The sequence below is a fragment of the Coregonus lavaretus genome, assembly GCF_964263955.1.
Source record: "Coregonus lavaretus genome assembly, chromosome: 3".
Lineage (NCBI taxonomy): Eukaryota > Metazoa > Chordata > Actinopteri > Salmoniformes > Salmonidae > Coregonus > Coregonus lavaretus.
Window position 1 is genome coordinate 4,885,875 of NC_139990.1, and position 24,312 is coordinate 4,910,186.

Genomic DNA, 24,312 nt, shown 5'->3' on the forward strand with positions numbered 1-24,312 from the left:
GGGGTTTAGACTTAATTAAGGCTTTGTGGCTGTTTTAACTAGTGACGACCGGTCTCTGACGACGGACACAGACATGCAGTACAATCACAGATAGAACAATGAGACATATATTTTACCAGATGTATAAATGTGAAGCATCCGCTTGGCGTTTCCACTCACTGTACAAAAAATGGTAGCGAGAGAAAGCCCACTGGCTGGCAGTGGGAGAAGATGGAATGAGATTGATTTTGGCCGACATTCTGCAAATATTCTCATCGATGAAACATTTGATCTCAATACAGTTTTCTGTTCCCTAAACTAGAATATGTTATGAACAGAGTGGACTAAGTTTTGTAGACTTTACCCTTTGCAACAAAAAAAAATCGCGTTGTTTAGAAGGAGTGCAAAGGCGAATTGAGTTATTGCACACTTCAAAGTAGGCGTTCCCTAACGGAAATATGCTGATGATCCTACAACGCGCCAATAGCTAGCTCGTGCTTGGCTCTGCCCACCTCCTTGATTGTTCTGCCCACTATGACTCATTTGTTCCCATTGGAAACGACAGGATGTGGTCTATCTTGGTTTACTAAAAACTCTTTGGTACAATCAGAGACTACAGTATGGTACAGTCTTTGGTACAGTTGCGATAAGGAAATTACTGCCACCTAGCGGTAAATAGATAAATAAATACAAATACCATCATAAAAAAACACAGGTAGACATTTACCTTTATAAAATAACAGGAATTGTGTTAGTAAGAGTATACACAATATAAAAGAGGTTTGCGAGCATTACTACATAGCAGTTTAGAGAAAACCTAAAATAAAAAATAGAAATAGAAATATTCCACCTCCCTCCAAAATAGAATAGTGCCAAACTATGTTACCTAAAATGTGATCGGTCACTCCACACTGACAGCGGGGTGAAGAAAGCGCAGCAGTGCGTCTTCATCCTCAGGAGACTGAAGAAATTCGGTTTGGCCCCTATAAGAACCTCACAAACTTCTACAGTTGCACCATCGAGAGCATTCTGTCAGACTGAATCTTCCCCTAGTACGGCAACTGAGAGTGGTGTGGTCAGCCCAACGCATCACCGGGGGCACACTGCCTGCCCTCCAGGACATCCACAGCACCTGCTGTCACAGGAAGGCCAAGAAGATCATCAAAGAACCCAGCCACCGAGCCACGGTCTGTTCACCCTGCTACCATCTAGAAGGCGTAGACAGTACAGGTGCATCAAAGCTGGGACAGAGAGACTGAAAAACAGCTTCTATCTCCAGGCCATCAGACTGTTAAACAGTCACCACTAGCCGGCCTCTGCCCAGTACCCTATCCTGAACCTTAGTCATGGTTACTAGCCGGCTACCACCCGGTACTCTACCCTGCAGAGACTGCTGCCCTATGTACATAGACATGGAACACTGGTCACTTTAATAATGTTTACATAATGTCTTACTCACTTCATATGTATACACTGTATTCCAGTCAAGGTTCATCCTATATAACTACTGCTGTACATACCTTTTCTATTCATATACTGTCCATACATACCAAAACATTAGGAACACTTTCCTAATATTGAGTTGCACCCCCTTTTGCCATCAGAACAGCCTCAATTCGTTGGGGCATGGACTCTATAAAGTGTCGAAAGCATTCCACAGGGATGCTGGTCCATGTTGACTCCAATGCTTCCCACGGTTGTGTCAAGTTGGCTGGATGTCCTTTGGGTGGTGGACCATTCTTGATACACATGGGAAACTGTTGAGCATGAAAAACCCAGCAGCGTTGCAGTTCTTGACACACTCAAACCAGTGTGCCTTGCACCTACTACCATACCCCGTTCAAAGGCACTTAAATCTTTTGTTTTGCCCATTCACCCTCTGAATGGCACACATACACAATCCATGTCTCAATTGTATCAAGGCTTAAAAATCCTTCTTTAACCTGCCTCCTCCCCTTAATCTACACTGATTTAAGTGGATTTAACAAGTTACATCAATAAGGGATCATAGCTTTCACCTGGATTCACCTGGCCAGTCTATGTAATGGACACTCAGTATATATACAGTACATTTATATGACATTGCTCATTCTGATATTTCTTAATTTTTAACTTTTTGGATGATGTGTGTATTGTTTTGTATTGGTAGGTTTTACCGCACTGTAGAAATACATTTTGCTGCACCTGCGATTGTCACGACTTCCTCCGAAGCTGCCTCCTCTCCTTGTTCGGGCAGGCTTCGGCGTTCGTCGTCACCGGCCTTCTAGCCACTGCCGCACCTCATCTCATCATTCCATTCCATTTGTTTTGTCTTGTTTATTACACACACCTGGTTCATATCCCCTCATCAGTACCTGTATAAGTGTTCCCTCTGCCCCCTTGTCTTTGTGTGTGATTGTTTATTATGGAGATGATTATAGCTTGGTAGAGCTCTGTTGTGTCGCCGGGATATTTCACGCGTGTGCCTTGTTGTTTTCCATTGTGCCGTATTTCCGCACTGGAGTGTTTTACGCATTGCTGTGTTACGGAATAAAGCAGTTATTCTGTGATTTACCCTCCCACGCATCACAGCGATAACATCTGCTAATGTGTTTAAGTGTGGTGGTGGTGGTGGTGGGGTGGGGTGGGGTGGGGTGTGGGGGGGGGGGTATGCCTAATATATTGTGATATTTTACAAAACATTTGCTTTTACAGCTTCACCTGTTAACAACATTGAAATACCACAACGAAATATCCATACATTCCACAGCCTAACACAACCCAATGCAATATTAAGCGCATTATTAACTTGTTATTTGAATGAATCCCAAACAAGAACGCTCACATATACAAAGCGGATGTTTTATTTAAATGGTGCAACATGAAGCAATCACCACTGGTGGCATTTATTCATGTAAATATAACGCCCATTACATCCATATCATCATTGTAAATGAAGTTACCATATCACAAGTGGGCATTTCAAATACATTTGTGGCCTTTACGTTCATCCTTGGAGCTTAGAAAATGTGCTAAAATACCAAATGTTTCAGTACTGTTCATTGGCTAAAGGGTATTTGCAATACAGAGCTATCATATGTGCATTTCTGCAATCGTAGGAAATCTATGGCAGACCCCCCCATGTAGGTGGCTGTAAAAAAGCATAATTTTATTATTTTCTATTACATAGACAAAGGTATTCCTGTCCTGTGTTTTAAATGACAAATGACCAATGAACCTCTTAAACCAAACAAAAACATACTGTGATCGCTTCAAGTGTATACACTGTAGACTACAACGACGATAGTCTACTTATTAGGAGGGCAGTTGACGTTGAACTGACCGATACCAAGGAAGCTTGACAATCCCTATTTCTCAAGAGTTATAATATGAAGTCTTTAATGTATCCATCAATGGCATGAAACATCTGACAGGACAGAGATGAGTAAAAACAACTCTGCAGCTACATGGAGATGGGAGCTCAGACAAAAATCCTTTCATGTGGTTTTTATTTTATCATGTAATAGATTAAACCATGTGTGCCCTGACACTGAAAAACATGTAGGATATCAAACATACTGTATCGTAGCAAACATGAAGTTTGATTCACGCAGTCATTAATTATGTAATATTAAAATAGTAACACAATCATGTTATAGCATTAACATCATCCACTGAAACAGTTGATGCAGTCTAATCATGAATGTGCAAAGTGTGTCCGAATGATTTCTGATTCGATTTCTAATAAGATCCTGAGTGTATTTGTGTGTTAGCAGCACTAGATATATCGGAGTGAAAAGTTATGGTCTACATGTATTACTGTGCAGTAAGAAGTTTTACAAACAAACAAACTCTATTTACCTTGACTAGCCTTCAGCCAATCCCGTGGAGGGAGCAACTCTGAAAGCACTCTAGCTAGTCATATTGAATCAACGTGAGCATAATAAGTAAGGTGAGCATCACTGTTAAAACAACCATTCTTAACACAGAACAGCGGTGTGTTTCAACATGAACCACTGTACGTTTCTATGTAACCCATTGAGACCCAGTCCAAATGAAGCAGGTACAATGTTCAACCTCCTCTGAATCCGACAGATCCACCTGCCTTTTCTCTCTACAACATCTCCCAACTAAGAACATTTCACTGACCCACACCTACACTAACCGTACTACTATCCTGCTACCAGTGTCAGTGTGCTGGATATGTAAGTCAAACCAGCTATTCACCACTACTGACAGTATTAGTGCAGTATCTAGGTCTATACCAGTCCACTACCCGATCCATTCTACATGCCTCACATTGTCAAACCTTTCCTCCCTTGGATTTTACCTAGTCTTTTTTCTAGATTTTACCAGAGATTTACATTTCAATCCCCACATGTTGTTAAAGTCCAATAAAATTAAGACAAAATAGAAAATAAGACATCAACTGTCAATAACTTTAAAATTAAGTTAGGAAATACAGAATCATGCTTTTATGCCAAATGTAATTGTGCTGAATAGTGCGTACATCGACCTCATTCAACATATAATCACTTTACTATGCCCTGTGCATCAGGTCATACATAGAGTCTTGAATGGAGTCCATCAGATTTCATCACAGTTTATGACACTGAAGTACGGATGCCATAAGAGGAACTCAAAGTCACACATTTTCAGTCTTTCCTGTTCGCACCATTTAAAGTCTTATAAAATGAAGCCCATCAGAAATCCTGCTCTGGCCTGCAGTAACACAGGACAACCTGTAGGTGGCAGTGATATCAAAACACAAGTGTTTGTTTGGACCAGAAGTAACGCTAGGCAGTGTGAGGTCCTCCTGCATTGGATGAAAATGTGTGTGTGTGTGTCCTCTCTCTCGGTTGTTGTGAAGGTGAGCTCCAGGTGAGGTCCATGCCGACCTACCCTTGCTTGGTGTTCCCCCACAAGGAGCCTCTTCTTAGGCTAAGGAAGGAGAGACAAGAGGCAACAGCTCCTGGACATCCAGAGGTTCTCCCCTGGTGGCAGTACATCTCAGCATCAGGGGTCCTTGCATTGTTTATTTTTTTGTTTTTGTTTTTAAGTATTCTAAAAAGCAGCATTCAAATCAGTAAATTGTGGAAGACAGCACTGTTTCCTTTTGGAATCAAATGTCTCTGTTTATTGCTCTCTTTCTCTGTCAGGCCAGTCCAGTCCTGGGCTGGGGGGCTGTCAGGCAGCTCTCTCCTCCAGGGTGGGCTTGTTGCTGCCGATGGGCTGGGCGTACACATTCTTAGTGTCACTATCCACACTCTGGAAGTAGGGGTGGGTCAGAGCAGCAAACGCTGATATCCTTCTGGAGGGATTGAACGCCAGGAATTGCTGTATGGAGAAAGATCAAACAAATATTATTATTATAACATTTTCCTTAACAAAAAGAAAAGTGCGAGTTTAATTCCCTTCGGACAAATCAATTTGCAACAGTATGTACTGTATTTTGAGTGTGTCTGATACTCACCAGTAAAAGGGATTTCCCCATCTCGTCCATGTCAGGGACAAGTTCTCCGATTGGCTGAGGGGGTCGTGGGGAGAAGGCGCTCTGTGGTAGGGCTACTTCCTGGGGCCAGTCCTCCACCGAGGGAACCCCGACCACACTGAAGGATCATCATTATCATCATCACTATTTTTGTCGTCATCATTACCGTCATCATCATAATCACAATCCTCTTTATTTGTCAATTGATTGTTAACTGTAAATATGACGTAGAACATGGTACTTACTCTAAAATCTTGCCCAGCTGATCAACATCTGAGCTTCCTCGAAACAAAGGCCTGAGAGAGGAAGAGCACATGTCAATATAACTGAAGTTTAAGTAACAAACTGTGTTCAATGAATCAGATAAATTAGTTTAAAAAAAAGAAATCCCCAGGTCAAATTCATACATTCTAATTTGTCCTTCATAAATCCATGGGAGCTGTGGTAGTGATGCAGGTAGCCTTTATGCTGTCTCCATCTCCTCAACACAAATATGACCCATTCCTACTGAGCTGGACAGGCAGACATCATCCATAACGGACATACCCATTCCACCCCTCACTCGGTTCTACTGTAAATAATTGGCTTTCCTGGATGTTGAGACCAAGTTCAAGTTTTTTTGTCACATGCACAAGTACAGTGAAATGCTTAACTTGCATGCTCTATCCAACAGTGCAGTAATCAATATCAAAATAATAACCAATAAAACATGATATATAATAAAGAAAACACGATAAATAATAAATAAGAGAGAAAGTTATATACAGGGTCAGTGCCAATACCAAATGTACAATGTGCAGGGATACTGGAGTAGTTTGAGGTATTAATAACAATACTAAACAGTATGGCATCAGTATAAGTGGTGGGTGGGTGTGTGTAAGTGTGAGGGTGTGTGTAAGTGTGAGGGTGTGTGTAAGTGTGAGGGTGTGTGTAAGTGTGAGGGTGTGTGTAAGTGTGAGGGTGTGTGTAAGTGTGAGGGTGTGTGTAAGAGTGTAAGTGTGGGCGTGATATACGGATATACATGTAAACTGGGCTGGTAAGTGACTGGTAGCAGGTATATATAAATACTTATGGTTATATACTAGTGGTAAATTATACATGTAAACAGGAGTAATAGTGACCAGTAGCAGGATAAATAGATTCTAATGGAGCAGACAAGAGTGTACCGAGGACTGTTTCAGCAGCACATGGGAGGAAGGCATGATCATGGCCCAGCAGAGGACTGTTTCAGCAGCACATGGGAGGAAGGCATGATCATGGCCCAGCAGAGGACTGTTTCAGCAGCACATGGGAGGAAGGCATGATCATGGCCCAGCAGAGGACTGTTTCAGCAGCACATGGGAGGAAGGCATGATCATGGCCCAGCAGAGGACTGTTTCAGCAGCACATGGGAGGAAGGCATGATCATGGCCCAGCAGAGGACTGTTTCAGCAGCACATGGGAGGAAGGCATGATCATGGCCCAGCAGAGGACTGTTTCAGCAGCACATGGGAGGAAGGCATGATCATGGCCCAGCAGAGGACTGTTTCAGCAGCACATGGGAGGAAGGCATGATCATGGCCCAGCAGAGGACTGTTTCAGCAGCACATGGGAGGAAGGCATGATCATGGCCCAGCAGAGGACTGTTTCAGCAGCACATGGGAGGAAGGCATGATCATGGCCCAGCAGAGGACTGTTTCAGCAGCACATGGGAGGAAGGCATGATCATGGCCCAGCAGAGGACTGTTTCAGCAGCACATGGGAGGAAGGCATGATCATGGCCCAGCAGAGGACTGTTTCAGCAGCACATGGGAGGAAGGCATGATCATGGCCCAGCAGAGGACTGTTTCAGCAGCACATGGGAGGAAGGCATGATCATGGCCCAGCAGAGGACTGTTTCAGCAGCACATGGGAGGAAGGCATGATCATGGCCCAGCAGAGGACTGTTTCAGCAGCACATGGGAGGAAGGCATGATCATGGCCCAGCAGAGGACTGTTTCAGCAGCACATGGGAGGAAGGCATGATCATGGCCCAGCAGAGGACTGTTTCAGCAGCACATGGGAGGAAGGCATGATCATGGCCCAGCAGAGGACTGTTTCAGCAGCACATGGGAGGAAGGCATGATCATGGCCCAGCAGAGGACTGTTTCAGCAGCACATGGGAGGAAGGCATGATCATGGCCCAGCAGAGGACTGTTTCAGCAGCACATGGGAGGAAGGCATGATCATGGCCCAGCAGAGGACTGTTTCAGCAGCACATGGGAGGAAGGCATGATCATGGCCCAGCAGCGTAAGGAGTCTGCACTGTAAAACAAAGTACTTGTTTCAACTCATTATTATTAAGTAACTGGTTCCACAGCCTTTTTTAAGTTTACTCAACTCTACCTGAAAAAATAAAATAAACGTTGTCCAAAACTTAGCTCCAACTTAAGAAAACGTAGGCAAAAATTATGTGTTTGCTTAACTTGTCGCATATGTTCATTTAACTATAAATGATTATTTAAGCGTTTAACTTACATACAATATTTAACAAACGATTACATTGTACATATTCATTTACAGTGGCTTGCGAAGGTATTCACCCCCCTTGGCATTTTTCCTATTTTTTGCCTTACAACCTGGAATTAAAATGGATGTTTTGGGGGGTTTGTATCATTTGATTTACACAACATGCCTACCACTTTGTAGATGCAAAATATTTTTTCTAGCAAAACAAACAAGAAATAAGACCAAAAAACAGAAAACTTGAGCGTGCATAACTATTCACCCCCCAAAAGTCAATACTTTGTAGAGCCACCGTTTGCAGCAATTACAGCTGCAAGTCTCTTGGGGTATGTCTCTATAAGCTTGGCACATCTAGCCACTGGGATTTTTGCCCATTCTTCAAGGCAAACTGCTCCAACTCCTTCAAGTTGGATGGGTTCCGCTGGTGTACAGCAATCTTTAAGTCATACCACAGATTCTCAATTGGATTGAGGTCTGGGCTTTGACCAGGCCATTCCAAGACATTTAAATGTTTCCCCTTAAACCACTCAAGTGTTACTTTAGCAGTATGCTTAGGGTCATTGTCCTGCTGGAAGGTGAACCTCCATCCCAGTCTCAAATCTCTGGAAGACTGAAACAGGTTTCCCTCAAGAATTTCCCTGTATTTACCTGTATCATTCCTTCAATTCTGACCAGTTTCCCAGTCCCTGCCGATGAAAAACATCCCGACAGCATGATGCTTCCACCACCATGGTTCACTGTGGGAATAGTGTTCTCGGGGTGATAAGAGGTGTTGGGTTTGCAAAAGACATAGCGTTTTCTATGATGACGTAAATGTAAATGTTTTCCTTGATGGCCAAAAAGCTCAATTTTAGTCTCATCTGACCAGAGTACCTTCTTCCATATGTTTGGGGAATCTCCCACCTGCCTTTTGGCGAACACCAAATGTGTTTGCTTATTTTTTTCTTTGAGCAATGGCTTTTTTCTGGCCACTCTTCCGTAAAGCCCAGCTCTGTGGAGTGTACAGCTTAAAGTGTTCATATGGACAGATACTCCAATCTCCGCTGTGGAGCTTTGCAGCTCCTTCAGAGTTATCTTTGGTTTCTCTCTGATTAATGCCCTCCTTGCCTGGTCCGTGAGTTTTGGTGGGCGGCCCTCTCTTGGCAGGTTTGTTGTGGTGCCATTTTCTTTCCATTTTTTAATAATGGATTTAATGGTGGGATGTTCAAAGTTTCGGATATTTTTTTATAACCCAACCCTGATCTGTACTTTTCCACAACTTTGTCCCTGACCTGTTTGGAGAGCTCCTTGGTCTTCATGGTGCTGCTTGCTTGGTGGTGCCCCTTGCTTAGTGGTGTTGCAGACTCTGGGGCCTTTCAGAACAAGTGTATATATACTGAGATCATGTGACACTTAGATTGCACACAGGTGGACTTTATTTAACTAATTATGTGACTTCTGAAGGTAATTGGTTGCACCAGATCTTATTTAGGTGCTTCATAGCAAAGGGGGTGAATACATATGCACGCACCAGCTTTCCGTTATTTATTTAGTATAATTTTTTGAAACAAGTAATTTTTTTTTCATTTCACTTCACCAATTTGGACTATTTTGTGTATGTCCATTACATGAAATCCAAATAAAAATCTATTTAAATTACAGGTTGTAATGCAACAAAATAGGAAAAACGCCAAAAGGAGATTAATACTTTTGCACAGAATACAGTAATTATTATTCAACATGTCCTCACTTGGGATTTGAACTCACAACCTCTTGGTTCATGGTATTTTGATCTTCCTGCAATGCCACCATGTCTGTGTCAATTATCAGTTCATCTGACTATTCTCTCATCAATTATTTGATTTACTTCGGTTTTTCTGTATAGTTGTCTAATGTTGATGAGGCATATTACTATTTTAATGTTACTCCTTAATCACTATGATAAATAAAATAGTTTTTGTTGAGTTTACTTTTAACAGAGCTGAGATTTACTTTGAAGTGCAAAGTGTAGCAATACAGGTGAAATCAGTTATTGACACAGACATGGAGGCGTAGTAGGAAGATTGGAATGCTGTGAACCAAGAGGTTGAGAGTTCAAATCCTAGGTGAGGACATGTTAATTACTGTATAAATGAACATGCACAAAGTAATCATGTACAGTGTGTCAAATATGTAAGTTGAAAACATAGCATGTTAAAAGCACTGTGTGTGTGTGTGACTTGTTCTGCAGCCGTTTGTTTAAAGATAAGATGCCCAGATAGTTTCTAGTTGAATAAACATGAGACAATTTGAGCAAATGCAGAATTTTAAGTTGACTGAATTTTTGCCTACGTTTGCTCAAGTTGGAGCTAAGTTTGGGCCAACATTTGTTTTTACCGTGTGTGAGAAGATGGAGGGAGGAGGTGGAGAGAGGCTGAGGATGAAGGGAAAGAGCAGGCCTGCTGGTGGTTCCTGTGGCTTTGGGCCGTCCTGGCCGGCCGTGGGCGGGCATGCTTCCCCTGGCACCCACACAAATTCCAACAGTCTTCATCAGCACATACAGGCCTGCTCTCAACTCAAACGACCGTTGCTCCCAACCAAGCAACGGGTAGAAAAAAGCCTATTTATCCCTCAGCCTCATGTGTGTCTGCCTTAGCTCTCTGTGGGCCTTGTGGTGTGTGTGTGTGTGTGTGTGTGTGTGCGTGTGTGTGTAGTGGTGGGTAGGGGGAGGGCGAGCAGTGCTGTACCATGTGAAAGAACGGTTGAATTATTCTAACAGAGACTAGCTGGGAGAGAAATATAAACCTTCAAAGAGGCAAATAATCTCTCTGTTGTGAGAGAATGTGCTCAGAGGCACTTCACTTCTCATGTGCTATCATGCAATGACTGACAAAATAACACACAGTACCACTGCAAACGTAGTTCTTTAACAGTAATTACACATTAGCAAGTAATGACTGCATTGCTCCTTGGGATCATTGAGCGAGAGAATGAGTGAGAGAGATGGAGAGAGAAAGAGAGATAGAGAGAGATGGGGAGAGAGAGATGGGGGGAGAGAGATGGGGGGAGAGAGAGAGGGGAGAGAGAGAGCGGGGGAGAGAGGGATAGAGTACGCTGTATGTCAGTGTATTGCAGCATCTTGTGAAATGAGGTAGTGACAGTGTAGTTATTGCTGTACTCTGTAGCTATAGTACTTCACTGAACAGAAAAACTAAGCAGTAACTATGTACTGGCTGCATTTTTCCCTGCTGTAATCTTTGCATTGTTGAACACCCACATTTCCCCTACATGCTAAGACTTTGAAGATTAGACACAGGCAGAAAGACTTGATGGTAGTTTGCACATTTTACAGTGACAGCAATTATTTTGTCACACACTTTGACAGGTTAAGGGTGCTCCATAGCAGGTTATACAAACCTAGCAGCTACAATGGTGGAACTGAACTCTGCCCTATTTCACCAAGTAGATGCCTTCCTGACCAATACACCCCCTCTAACCACACTTACCTCAATGGCTCACTACACTAGTATTCCTGTATACTGTTACTGTAAGGCATCAAGAAATACTTGGTGGGCATGTTGAGAGTCTGAGGTTTGAACCATAAAGATCAGACCAAATCAGTTCTCTGCCTTTAGATGGAAAACATCACCTAAAACAACGTCATCATGCCAAAACAAGTATGACAGATATTTCCAAGAGGTCCATTTTTAAACCAGGAGTGGTTTGTTGGTTTGAATGGATGACTGGCTTCTCACAGGACTGACACACGGGCGCACACACGCACACTTATAAAATGAAGTAAGGACTGTATGAGGATGTTTTAGGATTTCTGCTGCCACCATGACGTATCGGTCAGAATGCAATAAGGAAGTGGAGATGAGGAATACAGCATTATGGGTATTTATTACACACACAGGAATATGGGGAAAGGGTTTGGAAAGAGGTGAATATGGAGGTAAGGAGAAAGGATTGGATGTGGCGGTCTGGAAGATACAAAAGGGAAACATTAGGAACACTTTACATAAAGATGCAGACATGACAAGGTAGTGTCAGGTGACTATGGGAAGAAAATGGCCTTAACATAATTACACAGTTAGGAGACTGCCAGGACTAGACAAGGAGATGTTAGAGGGGTAGGACTGGGCCAACCAATCTGTCCCACATTCCACACAACCTCTGGAATGTGTATGTGCCTGTCTGTGTGTGTGGGAGAGTGATATTATGTGTGTCTGTGAGTGAAATCCGCATGAGGTTATGTCTTTGAGAGGTTTGTCAATGTGCCAGTGCACTATGAGAAAGTAAAGAAGGCTGTGAGTGTCCTCCTGCGTTGACGGCATTAACATAACATGTCCAACCTTTAGATTAGCGGAATGTCAACACCTCTCTCTGTGTCATTCGCAGCTCAGTGACTTTTCCATCTAAACCATGCAGATGCAGTCTTGCATGATATTTGCTTCAAATTCCTGAGACAAATTGTACTTATAGCTTGTCAGTCAGTGTGAAACTGGATTTTTCTTTCTTCAAAAAGCGATGAATAAAAGGTTGAAGTATTTGGGGGAAAACCTTTGATGAAGGGAGTGAGTTAACAGTGAGAAACTGGGGCCTGGGGACTTCTCTGTCTACTACAGTTGAGTAATGGTAGTGGAGGACAACTGTCAACAGTATGCCATCAAAAAGAACATACAATTTGACATACCAATTAGGATCTGGCTAAAAATACTTGAATCAGTTATATAACCCATTGCCCTTTATGGTTGTGAGGTCTGGGGTCCGCTCACCAACCAAGAATTTACAAAATGGGACAAACACCAAATTTCTTAATATTGTGCAGTTCCTTTGGCTTTGATGAAATCAAATCAAATTTTATTTGCCACATGCGCCGAATACCACAGGTGTAGACATTACCATGAAATGCTTACTTACAGCCCTTAACCAACAATGCATTTATTTCTTAATAAAAAAGTAAAATAAAACAACAACAACAAAAAAGTGTTGAGAAAAAAAGAGCAGAAGTAAAATAAAATAACAGTAGGGAGGCTATATATACAGGGGGGTACCGGTGCAGAGTCAATGTGCGGGGGCACCGGCTAGTTGAGGTAGAGTTAAAGTGACTATGCATACATAATTAACAGAGTAGCATCAGCGTAAAAAGATGGGGTGGGGGTGCAAATAGTCCAGGTAGCCATGATTAGCTGTTCAGGAGTCTTATGGCTTGGGGGTAGAAGCTGTTGAGAAGCCTTTTGGACCTAGACTTGGCTCTCCGGTACTGCTTACCGTGCACTAGCAGAGAGAACAGTCTATGACTAGGGTGGCTGGAGTCTTTCACAATTTGTTGGGCTTTCCTCTGACACCGCCTAGTATATATATATATAAATATATATATATATATATATATATATATATATATATATATATATATATATATATATATATATATATATATATAGTGAGTGAAAAAAGTATTTGATCCCCTGCTGATTTTGTACGTTTGCCCACTGACAAAGATCAGTCTATAATTTTAATGGTAGGTTTATTTGAACAGTGAGAGACAGAATAACAACAACAAAATCCAGAAAAACGCATGTCAAAAATGTTATAAATTGATTTGCATTTTAATGAGGGAAATAAGTATTTGATCCCCTCTCAATCAGAAAGATTTCTGGCTCCCAGGTGTCTTTTATACAGGTAACGAGCTGAGATTAGGAGCACACTCTTAAATGGAGTGCTCCTAATCTCAGCTTGTTACCTGTATAAAAGACACCTGTCAACAGAAGCAATCAATCAATCAGATTCCAAACTCTCCACCATGGCCAAGACCAAAGAGCTCTCCAACGATGTCAGGGACAAGATTGTAGACCTACACAAGGCTGGAATGGGCTACAAGACCATCGCCAAGCAGCTCGGTGAGAAGGTGACAACAGTTGGTGCGATTATTCACAAATGGAAGAAACACAAAAGAACTGTCAATCTCCCTCGGCCTGGGGCTCCATGCAAGATTTCACCTCGTGGAGTTGCAATGATCATGAGAACAGTGAGAAATCAGCCCAGAACTACACGGGAGGATCTTGTCAATGATCTCAAGGCAGCTGGGACCATAATCACCAAGAAAACAATTGGTAACACACTACGCCGTGAAGGACTGAAATCCTGCAGCGCCCGCAAGGTCACCCTGCTCAAGAAAGCACATATACAGGACCGTCTGAAGTTTGCCAATGAACATCTGAATGATTCAGAGGAGAACTAGGTGAAAGTGTTGTGGTCAGATGAGACCAAAATCTAGCTCTTTGGCATCAACTCAACTCGCCGTGTTTGGAGGAGGAGGAATGCTGCCTAAGACCCCAAGAGGGGTGTTTTTCTGCTAAGGGGACAGGACAACTTCACCGCATCAAAGGGACGATGGACGTGGCCATGTACCGTCAAATCTTGGGTGAGAACCTCCTTCCCTCAGCCAGGGCACTGAAAATGGGTCGTGGATGGGTATTCCAGCATGACAGTGACCCAAAACACACAGTCAAGGCAACAAAGGAGTGGCTCAAGAAGAAGCACATTAAGGTCCTGGAGTGGCCTAGCCAGTCTCCAGACCTTAATCCTATAGAAAATCTGTGGAGGGAGCTGAAGGTTCGAGTTGCCAAACGTCAGCCTCGAAACCTTAATGACTTGGAGAAGATCTGCAAAGAGGAGTGGAACAAAATCCCTCCTGAGATGTGTGCAAACCTGGTGACCTGGTATCTCTCACTGTTCAAATAAACCTACCATTAAAATTATAGACTGATCATGTCTTTGTCAGTGGGCAAACGTAAAAAATCAGCAGGGGATCAAATACTTTTTTCCCTCACTGTATATATATATATATATATATATATGGCCCCAGTGATGTACTGGGCCGTACGCACTACCCTCTGTAGCGCCTTATGGTCAGATGCCGAGCAGTTGCCATACCAGGCGGTGATGCAACCGGTCAGGATGCTCTCGATGGTGCAGCTGTATACATTTTTGAGGATCTGGGGACCCATGCTAAATCTTTTCAGTCTCCTGAGGGGGAAAAGGTGTTGTCGTGCCCTCTTCACGATTGTCTTGGTGTGTTTGGACCATGATAGTTTGTTGGTGATGTGGACACCAAGGAACTTGAAACTCTCGACCCGCTCCACTACAGCCCCATCGATGTTATTGGGGGCCTGTTCGGCCCGCCTTTTCCTGTAATCCATGATCAGCTCCTTTGTCTTGGTCACATTGAGGGAGAGGTTGTTGTCCTGGCACCACGCTGCCAGGTCTCTGACCTCCTCCCTATAGGCTGTCTCATCGTTGTCGGTGATCAGGCCTACCACTGTTGTGTTGTCAGCAAACGTAATGATGGTGTTGGAGTCATGTTTGGTCACACAGTCGTAGGTGAACAGGGAGTATAGGAGGGGACTAACCACGCACCCCTAAGGGGCCTCAGTGTTGAGGATCAGCGTGGCAGATATGTTGTTGCCTACCCTTACCACCTGATGGCGGCCCGTCAGGAAGTCCAGGATCCAGTTGCAGAGGGAGGTGTTTAGTCCCAGGCTCCTTAGCTTAATGATGAGCTTTGTGGGCACTATGGTGTTGAACGCTGAGCTGTCCAAAATCAAGTTTTTAAGTATGGAAAAAATCCAAGTTTATCTATATTTAACTATAATTCAATTTTTGGCAGAAGAACTCAGGAGCCCATGAGCTCATGTTCTCTCTCTCTCTGACTCAGTCAGAGGCAGTTCCCAGGTGCCCTTTAATCTGTAACAGTTGGCCTTTAAAACAGCCACCTTAATCACCTGCAGGATAGACAGAGTGAGAGAGAGAGAGAGAGAGCGAGAGAGACTGAGGGGTGCTGTTCATAGACATCAAAGGTCCTACCGTCTACCTCCAGGCAGAGTTGGCCAGGAGCCAGGTCCTACCGTCTACCTCCAGGCAGAGTTGGCCAGGAGCCAGGTCCTGAACACACATGCTTTTACAGCTCATTGTGTCACAGGGAGACTCCCACCTAGCCTCTACTGTCTTCACTCAGACACACGCAACGCATGCACCAACACACACACACACACACACACACACACACACACACACACGCACACACGGTAGGTGTGTTAGTGCGCCAGTTGGAGTGTCATTACGGGTTGGTTAGCAGAATAGTGTGAAAAGAGCCATAGGTGTGTTAGTATAGTGGGATGTGGACATCCATAGTTAGAGTAGCATTGTGAGAACACTCATTGATATGTTAGTAAGGTACTGTGAGGAAAGGCCTACGTCCCAAATGTCACCCTATTCCTCCCATAGGGCTCTGGTTAAAAGTAGTGTACTATATATGGAATAGGGTGCCATTTGGGACACATCCAAGGTTAAGCCATGGGTGGGTGTAGTTAAACCTACCAACCTACTGTCAAACCACGATAGACCTTTATGTTTTTGGTGCCAAAAAAGACCTAATGCCAACAGTTAAATGTCATAAAGTAATTACATACAAACCAAGCAGACTATAACCTCACCAGAAATTTCCCAGGTGAAGGTTTAACCTACAACAGTACATTTCTTCCAGGTCATTAAATGGATCATATATCTTTTTATGCTCCCTTCATAACCCTCCTGACCACAACTTGGGGCTCTGAGCCCCCCCCCGATAGCATATGAACAGGTCATAATCCATGGAAAAAATGTTTTCAAATAAAGATTTGCTGTAAAACTGCAAACGTTTCTCTCAGCCTCATGGCAAAATGTGTAGAATAGCATGAGATTAGCTATAAAACTGCACATTTTTATCTCAGCCTCATGGCAAAATGTGAAGAATTGTAGGAAGTCGCAGGGGCCCTGCGAAACTGTGGTATGCCACCGGTGCACGTACGCAAGCACAGAGACAGGATATCGTCATCCCAAGACAGAGATCTGTCCTCTCCTCCATCCCATCTGTCCATCCGTCCGTCCTCAGCGTCCTGCCTGTGACATCAGTGTTATGGGAAAACACAGCCCTTCACATCCTCTCCAGGACAATGGGGAATAATCAGCCATGGTCTGTGTCATCGAGCTACAGCAGGAAAATCAACACACACAAACGTACTGTACAAACACACATACTGTACAAAACACACAGGCCACACACATGCAAAACACATACACACAATAATGAACGGACACACACACACACCTGTGGTGTATCCGTCGTTAGTGAGAGGGGGAGACGTGCGTCTCGCTGTAAGGACGGACGGTTGGGAAAGGAAACAAATTACAGACAGATCCCTCCCCGTTGGCACCGCTCCCAAACCACAACAGCGACGGTGTCCCAAATGGCATCCTATTTCCTATTTAGTGCACTACTATTGACCGCTTATCTTTTACACTCTCTCTCATGTTCATCACAAACTCAAAACAGTAGCATATACACATATTTACTTGTACTGTTTTCTACATTGTAGAATAAGACATCAAAACTATGAAATAACACATATGGAATCATGTAGTAACCAAAAAAGTGTTAAACTAATCAAAATATATTTTATATTTCAGATTCTTCAAATAGCCACCCTTTGCCTTGATGACAGCTTTGCACACTCTTGGCATTCTCTCAACCAGCTTCACCTGGAATGCTTTTCCAACAGTCTTGAAGGAGTTCTCACATATGCTGAGCACTTGTTGGCTTACTACGTTCTACGTCCGTTCCATCCTGGATTCGAGGCGTCGGGTGGGGGGCCTTCAGTACCTCGTGGAGTGGGAGGGGTATGGTCCGGAGGAGCGGTGCTGGGTTCCGGTGAGGGATATCCTCGATCCCTTCCTATTGCGGGATTTCCACCGTCGCAATCCGGCTCGCCCTGCTCCGTGTCATCCTGGCCGTCCCCGAGGCCGGTGTCGGCACGCTGCTGGAGCTGCGCGTCAAGGGGGGGGTACTGTCACGACTTCCTCCGAAGCTGCCTCCTCTCCTTGTTCGGGCAGGCTTCGGCGTTCGTCATCACCGGCCTTCTAGCCACTGACGCTCCTCATGTATTTGCGGAATAAAGCCTGTTATTCTGTGATTTACCCTCCTGCGCCTGACTACTTCGACATCACCTCATCACAGTTACTACATGATTCCATATGTGTTATTTCATAGTTTTGATGTCTTCACTATTATTCTACAATGTAGAAAATAGTAAAAATAAAGAAAAACCCTTGAATGAGTAGGTGTTCTAAACTTTTGACTGGTACTGTATGTAAACCCTATAGAAGAGAAATCTACAGTTGAAGTCGGAAGTTTACATACACCTTAGCCAAATACATTTAAACTCAGTTTTTTTTTTACAATTTCTGACATTTAATCCTAGTAAAAAATCCCTGTTTTAGGTCAGTTAGGATCACCACTTTATTTTAAGAACGTGAAATGTCAGAATAATAGTAGAGAGAATTATTTATTTCAGCTTTTAATTATTTCATCACATTCCCAGTGGGTCAGAAGTTTACATACACTCAATTAGTATTTGGTAGCATTTAAATTGTTTAACTTGGGTCAAACGTTTCGGGTAGCCTTCCACAAGCTTCCCACAATAAGTTGGGTGAATGTTGGCCCATTCCTCCTGACAGAGCTGGTGTAACTGAGTCAGGTTTGTAAGCCTCCTTGCTCGCACACGCTTTTTCAGTTCTGCCCACACATTTTCTATAGGATTGAGGTCAAGGCTTTGTGATGGCCACTCCAATACCTTGACTTTGTTGTACTTAAGCCATTTTGCCACAACTTTGGAAGTATGCTTGGGGTCATTGTCCATTTGGAAGACCCATTTGCCACCAAGCTTTAACTTCCTGACTGATGTCTTGAGATGTTGCTTCAATATATCTACATAATTTTCCTTCCTCATGATGCCATCTATTTTGTGATGTGCACCAGTCCCTCCTGCAGCAAAGCACCCCCACAGCATGATGGTTCCACCCCCGTGCTTCAAGGTTGGGATGGTGTTCTTTGGCTTGCAAGTCCCCCCTTTTTCCTCCAAACATAACGATGGTCATTATGGCCAAACAGTTCTATTTTTGTTTCATCAGACCAGAGGACATTTCTCCAAAAAGTAAGATCTTTGTCCCCATGTGCAGTTGCAAACCGTAGTCTGGCTTTTTATGGCGGTTTTGGAGCAGTGGCTTCTTCCTTGCTGAGTGGCCTTTCAGGTTATGTCGATTTAGGACTCGTTTTACTGTGGATATAGATACTTTTGTACCTGTTTCCTCCAGCAACTTCACAATGTCCTTTGCTGTTGTTCTGGGATTGATTTGCACTTTTCGCACCAAAGTACATTCATCTCTAGGAGACAGAATGCGTCTCCTCCCTGAGCGGTATGACGGCTGCGTGGCCCCATGGTGTTTATAATTGCGTACCTTTGTTTGTACAGATGAACGTGGTACCTTCCAGCGTTTTGGAAATTGCTCCCAAGGATGAACCAGACTTGTGGAGGTATTTTTTCTGAGGTCTTGGCTGATTTCTTTTGATTTTCCCATGATGTCAAGCAAAGAGGCACTGAGTTTGAAGGTAGACCTTGAAATACATCCACAGGTACACCTCAAATTGACTCAAATGATGTCAATTAGCCTATTAGAAGATTCTAAAGCCATGACATCATTTTCTGGAATTTTCCAAGCTGTTTAAAGGCACAGTCAACTTAGTGTATGTAAACTTCTGACCCACTGGAATTGTGATACAGTGAAATATAAGTGATTAATAAGTTAAATAATCTGTCTGTAAACAATTGTTGGAAACATGACTTGTGTCATGCACGAAGTAGATGTCCTAACCGACTTGCCAAAACTATAGTTTGTTAACAAGAAATTTGTGGAGTGGTTGAAAAACTAGTTTTAATGACTCCAACTTAAGTGTATGTAAACTTCCGACTTCAACTGTACATTGTATTACAGTAAGAGGCTGCAACTTGACTCTTTATTGTTGCATGTATTTTTCTGATGTGAGGGAGGATTGATTAACAGCTTGGGATTTCAGTAGAAGAAGTACGTTACACCACAAACTGACAAATACCTATATCAAGAAACGGAATCCTCTGTTGCCTGCAACCACAGCCAACTGTGGAGGAATTTTATTACGGTTTGATAACCAAACTGACAAAAAATATAACACCAGTAGAAATCATATTTCCAGGTAGCAGCAAGGGACAGTCAATATTTGTGAGGAAACCCCCAAGTCGACTAATTCCATGAAAAACATACAGCTGTTGGAGTTTTCATATAACTCGTAAATGAACTATCCGTTACCTTTCAAACTTTATATATAATGCCTTACCATCACATTGTCTCTTTACTTTTATGAATGTTTCTGTCAAGAACAGGACAGCTTGAGAATCAACATCATAATTTTTGCGTACATTTTACTTTTCCAGTTTTATGAAATCACTGCACTAGGTCTGGAGAGCAACATTACAAAAAGTGCCCATGGGTTTCTGTACCTGTGGTCAGAGGTACACTACATGGTCAAAAGTATGTGGACACCTGCTCGTCGAACATTAATATGGAGTTGGTCTACCCTTTGCTGCTATAACAGCCTCCACTCTTCTGAGAAGGCTTTCCACTAGATGTTGGAACATTGCTGCAGGGACTTGCTTCCATTCAGCCACAAGAGCATTAGTGAGGTCGGGCACTGATGTTGGGAGATTAGGCCTGGCTCGCAGTGTGTGTTCCAATTCCTCCCAAAGGTGTTTGATGGGGTTGAGGTCAGGGGTCTGTGCAGGCCAGTCAAGTTCTTCCACACCGATCTCGACAAACCATTTCTGTATGGACCTCACTTTGTGCACAGGGGCATTGTCATGCTGAAACAGGAAAGGGCCTTCCCTAAACCGTTGCCCAAAGTTGGAAGCACAGAATTGTCTAGAATGTCATTGTATGCTGTAGCGTTAAGATTTCCCTTCACTGGAACTAAGGGGCCTAGCCCGAACCACGAAAAACAGCCCCAGACCATTATTCCTCCTCCACCAAACTTTACAGTTGGCACTATGCATTCAGGCAGGTAGCGTTCTCCTGGCATCCGCCAAACCCAGATTTGTCCGTCGGCCTGCCAGATGATGAAGCGTGATTCATCACTCAAGAGAACGTATTTCCACTGCTCCAGAGTCCAATGGTGGCGAGCTTCACACCACTCCAGCCAACGCTTGGCATTGCGCATGGTGATCTTAGGCCTATGTGAGGCTGCTCGGCCATGGAAACCCATTTTATGAAGCTCCCGACAAACAGTTATTGTGCTGACGTTGCTTCAAGAGGCAGTTTGGAACTCGGTAGTGGAGTGTTGCAACCGGGGGCCGATGACTTTTACGCACTACGCGCTTCATCACTCGGCGGTCCTGTTCTGTGAGCTTGTGTGGCCTACCACTTCGCGGCTGAGCTGTTGTTGCTCCTAGACATTTCCACTTCACAATAAAAGCACTTACAGTTGACCAGGGCAGCTCTAGCAGGCCAGAAATATGATGAACTGACTTGTTGGAAAGGTGGCATCCTATGACGGTGCCACGTTGAAAGTCACTGAGCTCTTCAGTAAGGCCATTCTACTGCCAATGTTTGTCTATGGAGATCGCATGGCTGTGTACTCGATTTTGTACACCTGTCAGCAATGGGTGTGGCTGAAATAGCCGAATCCTCTAATCTGAAAGGATGTCCACAAACTTTCGGCCCATGTAGTGTATGTGGCTTCACAATGAGACACAAGTGCGTTGCAAATGGCACCCTATTCACTACATAGTGCACTACTTTTGACCAGAGCCATATCGGCCCTGGTCGAAAGTACTGCACTATAAAGGGAATAGGGTGTCATTTGGGACACAGACTGCATGACAGGCAGGCTTGGTGAGAACAAGGCACTGGCTATGTTGTCATGGCAAAAAATAACTAGTCAGGCACATTGGTCCTGATGACTTCTGAGATATGTCTCTTCATTTAGCCTCATACACAAGGCAATGAATGAACCGCCACTAATCAATGTTACACAGGTTGTTGTGTGCTGAATGTATACATGACCTTTCTTGATGACATCTACACAAACACCAGGTTGACCATTAGAGAGTTGTGTTTACTGTCAATGGTGAATGACCTCAAATGCCACTGTTCTGTGTGTGTGCATGTGTGTTTGCTTGTGTGTGTGTGTTATCTTCGGGTGTGTCCTATTAGCTCCCAGTGCTAATGTCGCCCTAGGCTTTAGCTCAGTGGTCTAACAAGGTCTTGAGGCGGAAAGATGGTAGTATCGGAAACCCGACCCTAGGCAACAGCAGCGACTAGGGTCTGGGAATCATGACGGACTGTCTTGGTAACTTTGAAAAGGCAACAACAACAAAAAATCCAGGGAGGGTCCTCTTCAGACAGACAACTATCCCAACAAATCACGAGGCAGACATGCCTCGAAACCATAGTTTGAAGGCAAAACCTATGCAGTGGTTATAATGAAGGTAGTTGATGCAAACTAGCCACTTGCGAAATGCACTCATTAAAAATAACCTCCATGATCTTCACCTTGATAGCTACTATTTTGTTTCACGGGGATGTGGGCAGCGTAGTTGCTCTATGCCAAATTGATGTTCTGTTACGTCAGACGTTGTTAAGCTGGAGCACTGGTACATTGTCGGAAGCAACCCGTCTGTCTACAGCAGGGTTTTCCAAACTCGGTCCTCGAGACCCCAAGGGGTGCACGTTTTGGGGTCCCGAGGACCGACTTTGGGAAAAAGGGTTCCAAAAGGGTTCTTTGGATGTCCCCATAGGAGAACCCTTTTTGGTTCCCGGTAGAACCCTTTTTGGTTCTAGATAGCATTTTTCTAAGAATGTAGCAGGGGTGTCAAACTTATTCCATGGGAGGGCAGAGTGTCTGCTGGTTTCTGGTTTCTCCTTTTAATTTGTGTTCAATTAAGACCTAGACAACCAGGTGAGGGGAGTTCCTTACTAATCACTGACCTTAATTAATCAATCAAGTACAAGGGAGGAGTGAAAACCTTCAGGCACTCAGCCCTCCGTGGAATGGGTTTGACACGTGTGGTCTAGGGAGACTGAAAAGATGTCACAGATGACACAAGGTCAATGTGCAGTGTCTCCCAGTGTGTGTGTGTGTGTGTGTACCAGGACCACTCACCTTCTCCTGAACATCTCAGCGAAGATACAGCCCACACTCCACAGGTCAACTGGGGTGGCATAGCTGGACTGGAGCAACACCTCTGGAGCTCTGTACCACAACGTCACCACCTACAATAATCAACGCATTAATACACACATTAATACACACACATAATAGACATTCTGTAAAAACGCGCGCACACACACACACACAAACACACCCTTCTCTTACATGTTCTTCCAATACACAGACATAAAAATGTGGCCCTCTGGTATGCATTAGGTTAGAGCCTCTACCCACAGCCTTCACCCACACTATGAAAGGAGAGGAGGAGAAGAGAAGGAGGAGAAGCTTAGACCAGAGCACTCCTGATACCTGAGACACATTCCTCTTTCCTCCCTCACAGTCCTCTCTCTTTAAGTGTTTTACCTGAGAACGCCAGATGACACACACAAACGCATGCTCACACACACACACACACACACACACACACACACACACACACAGGAGGGCTAATGTTTCTGTGCCCCTGTCTCTGGGTTACATAAGGTATGAAATCATATCTGGCAGGGCAGGTCTCTGGGAGCGCTCCCGTTTTGGTATGCCCAGATCACACAATGTTTCCATAGTGAGCCATCAGGGAACTCAGTGCTGGTCCCTGTGTGTGTGTCCATTAAAACTAGATCATCTGCCTTCACAGGATTAACACGACTGTCAAGCAGCTGTCATACTCAAACAAACCCCAGTACAACTTAGCTCTTTAGAATAATACTACTACATTGTACTTATATTGCGTTTCCCCCGCGGACATCAGGTTTGAAAGTGCTTTGCAATGCTTGGGGAGGGAGTGTGGAACACCTCTTGCTCTACTAACATGTAGCAGCGCCCACTTGGGAAAAAAGCAGGCAGCCATTTTGTGCCAGAGCCAGAGCTGCTCCCCACACGTCTCTATGCTTGTACTCTGCTGGTAGCTGTGTCGACTGACTGTTAGCCTACAGGAAAAGCAGCACTGTTAACAGCTACAGTAGGGAAAACCGCCAGACAAAACTCAGTGACCCCTCGCGAGAACGTGGACCGCTTCCAGGTGCTTTCCCTCTCCAGTTTTTCTTATGGCGGTCATTTGGCCCGAGGCCCCGGCAGCCGCTGCTGCTCTGTCTCTCTTTCTATCTCTCGCTCTCTCGCTCTGCTTATCGCCGTGTTAGCAAAGACCGATATTTTCCAAATGCCTTGCATGTTTGTCCAACACAGTGAGAGAATTATGAACTCTGAACAAAACTAAGCCTGCCCTGCGGTTTGGTAGCAGACCAGTTACTACAAGGTTGCATGTTCACCTTTGGCCTTGCTAATGCGGACTGTACCTTCTGGACGA

The 24,312-nt window shown here is 43.9% G+C and overlaps 1 protein-coding gene across 1 annotated transcript in view; it reads right to left on the reverse strand.

The window, feature by feature from the left end:
* Window positions 1–3,450: 3,450 nt before the first annotated feature.
* LOC311126079 (cyclin-dependent kinase 6-like) overlaps window positions 3,451–24,312 on the reverse strand; it is an 85,834-nt gene continuing 64,972 nt past the window's right edge. Inside the window, exons 5-8 of the mRNA XM_084158474.1 lie at window positions 22,962–23,071; window positions 5,695–5,745; window positions 5,432–5,567; window positions 3,451–5,295 (exon numbers count right to left, since the gene is read on the reverse strand). Coding sequence (XP_084014600.1) covers window positions 5,146–5,295; window positions 5,432–5,567; window positions 5,695–5,745; window positions 22,962–23,071 — 447 coding nt within the window. The 3' untranslated portion in view covers window positions 3,451–5,145. The remainder of the gene's footprint in view (window positions 5,296–5,431; window positions 5,568–5,694; window positions 5,746–22,961; window positions 23,072–24,312) is intronic.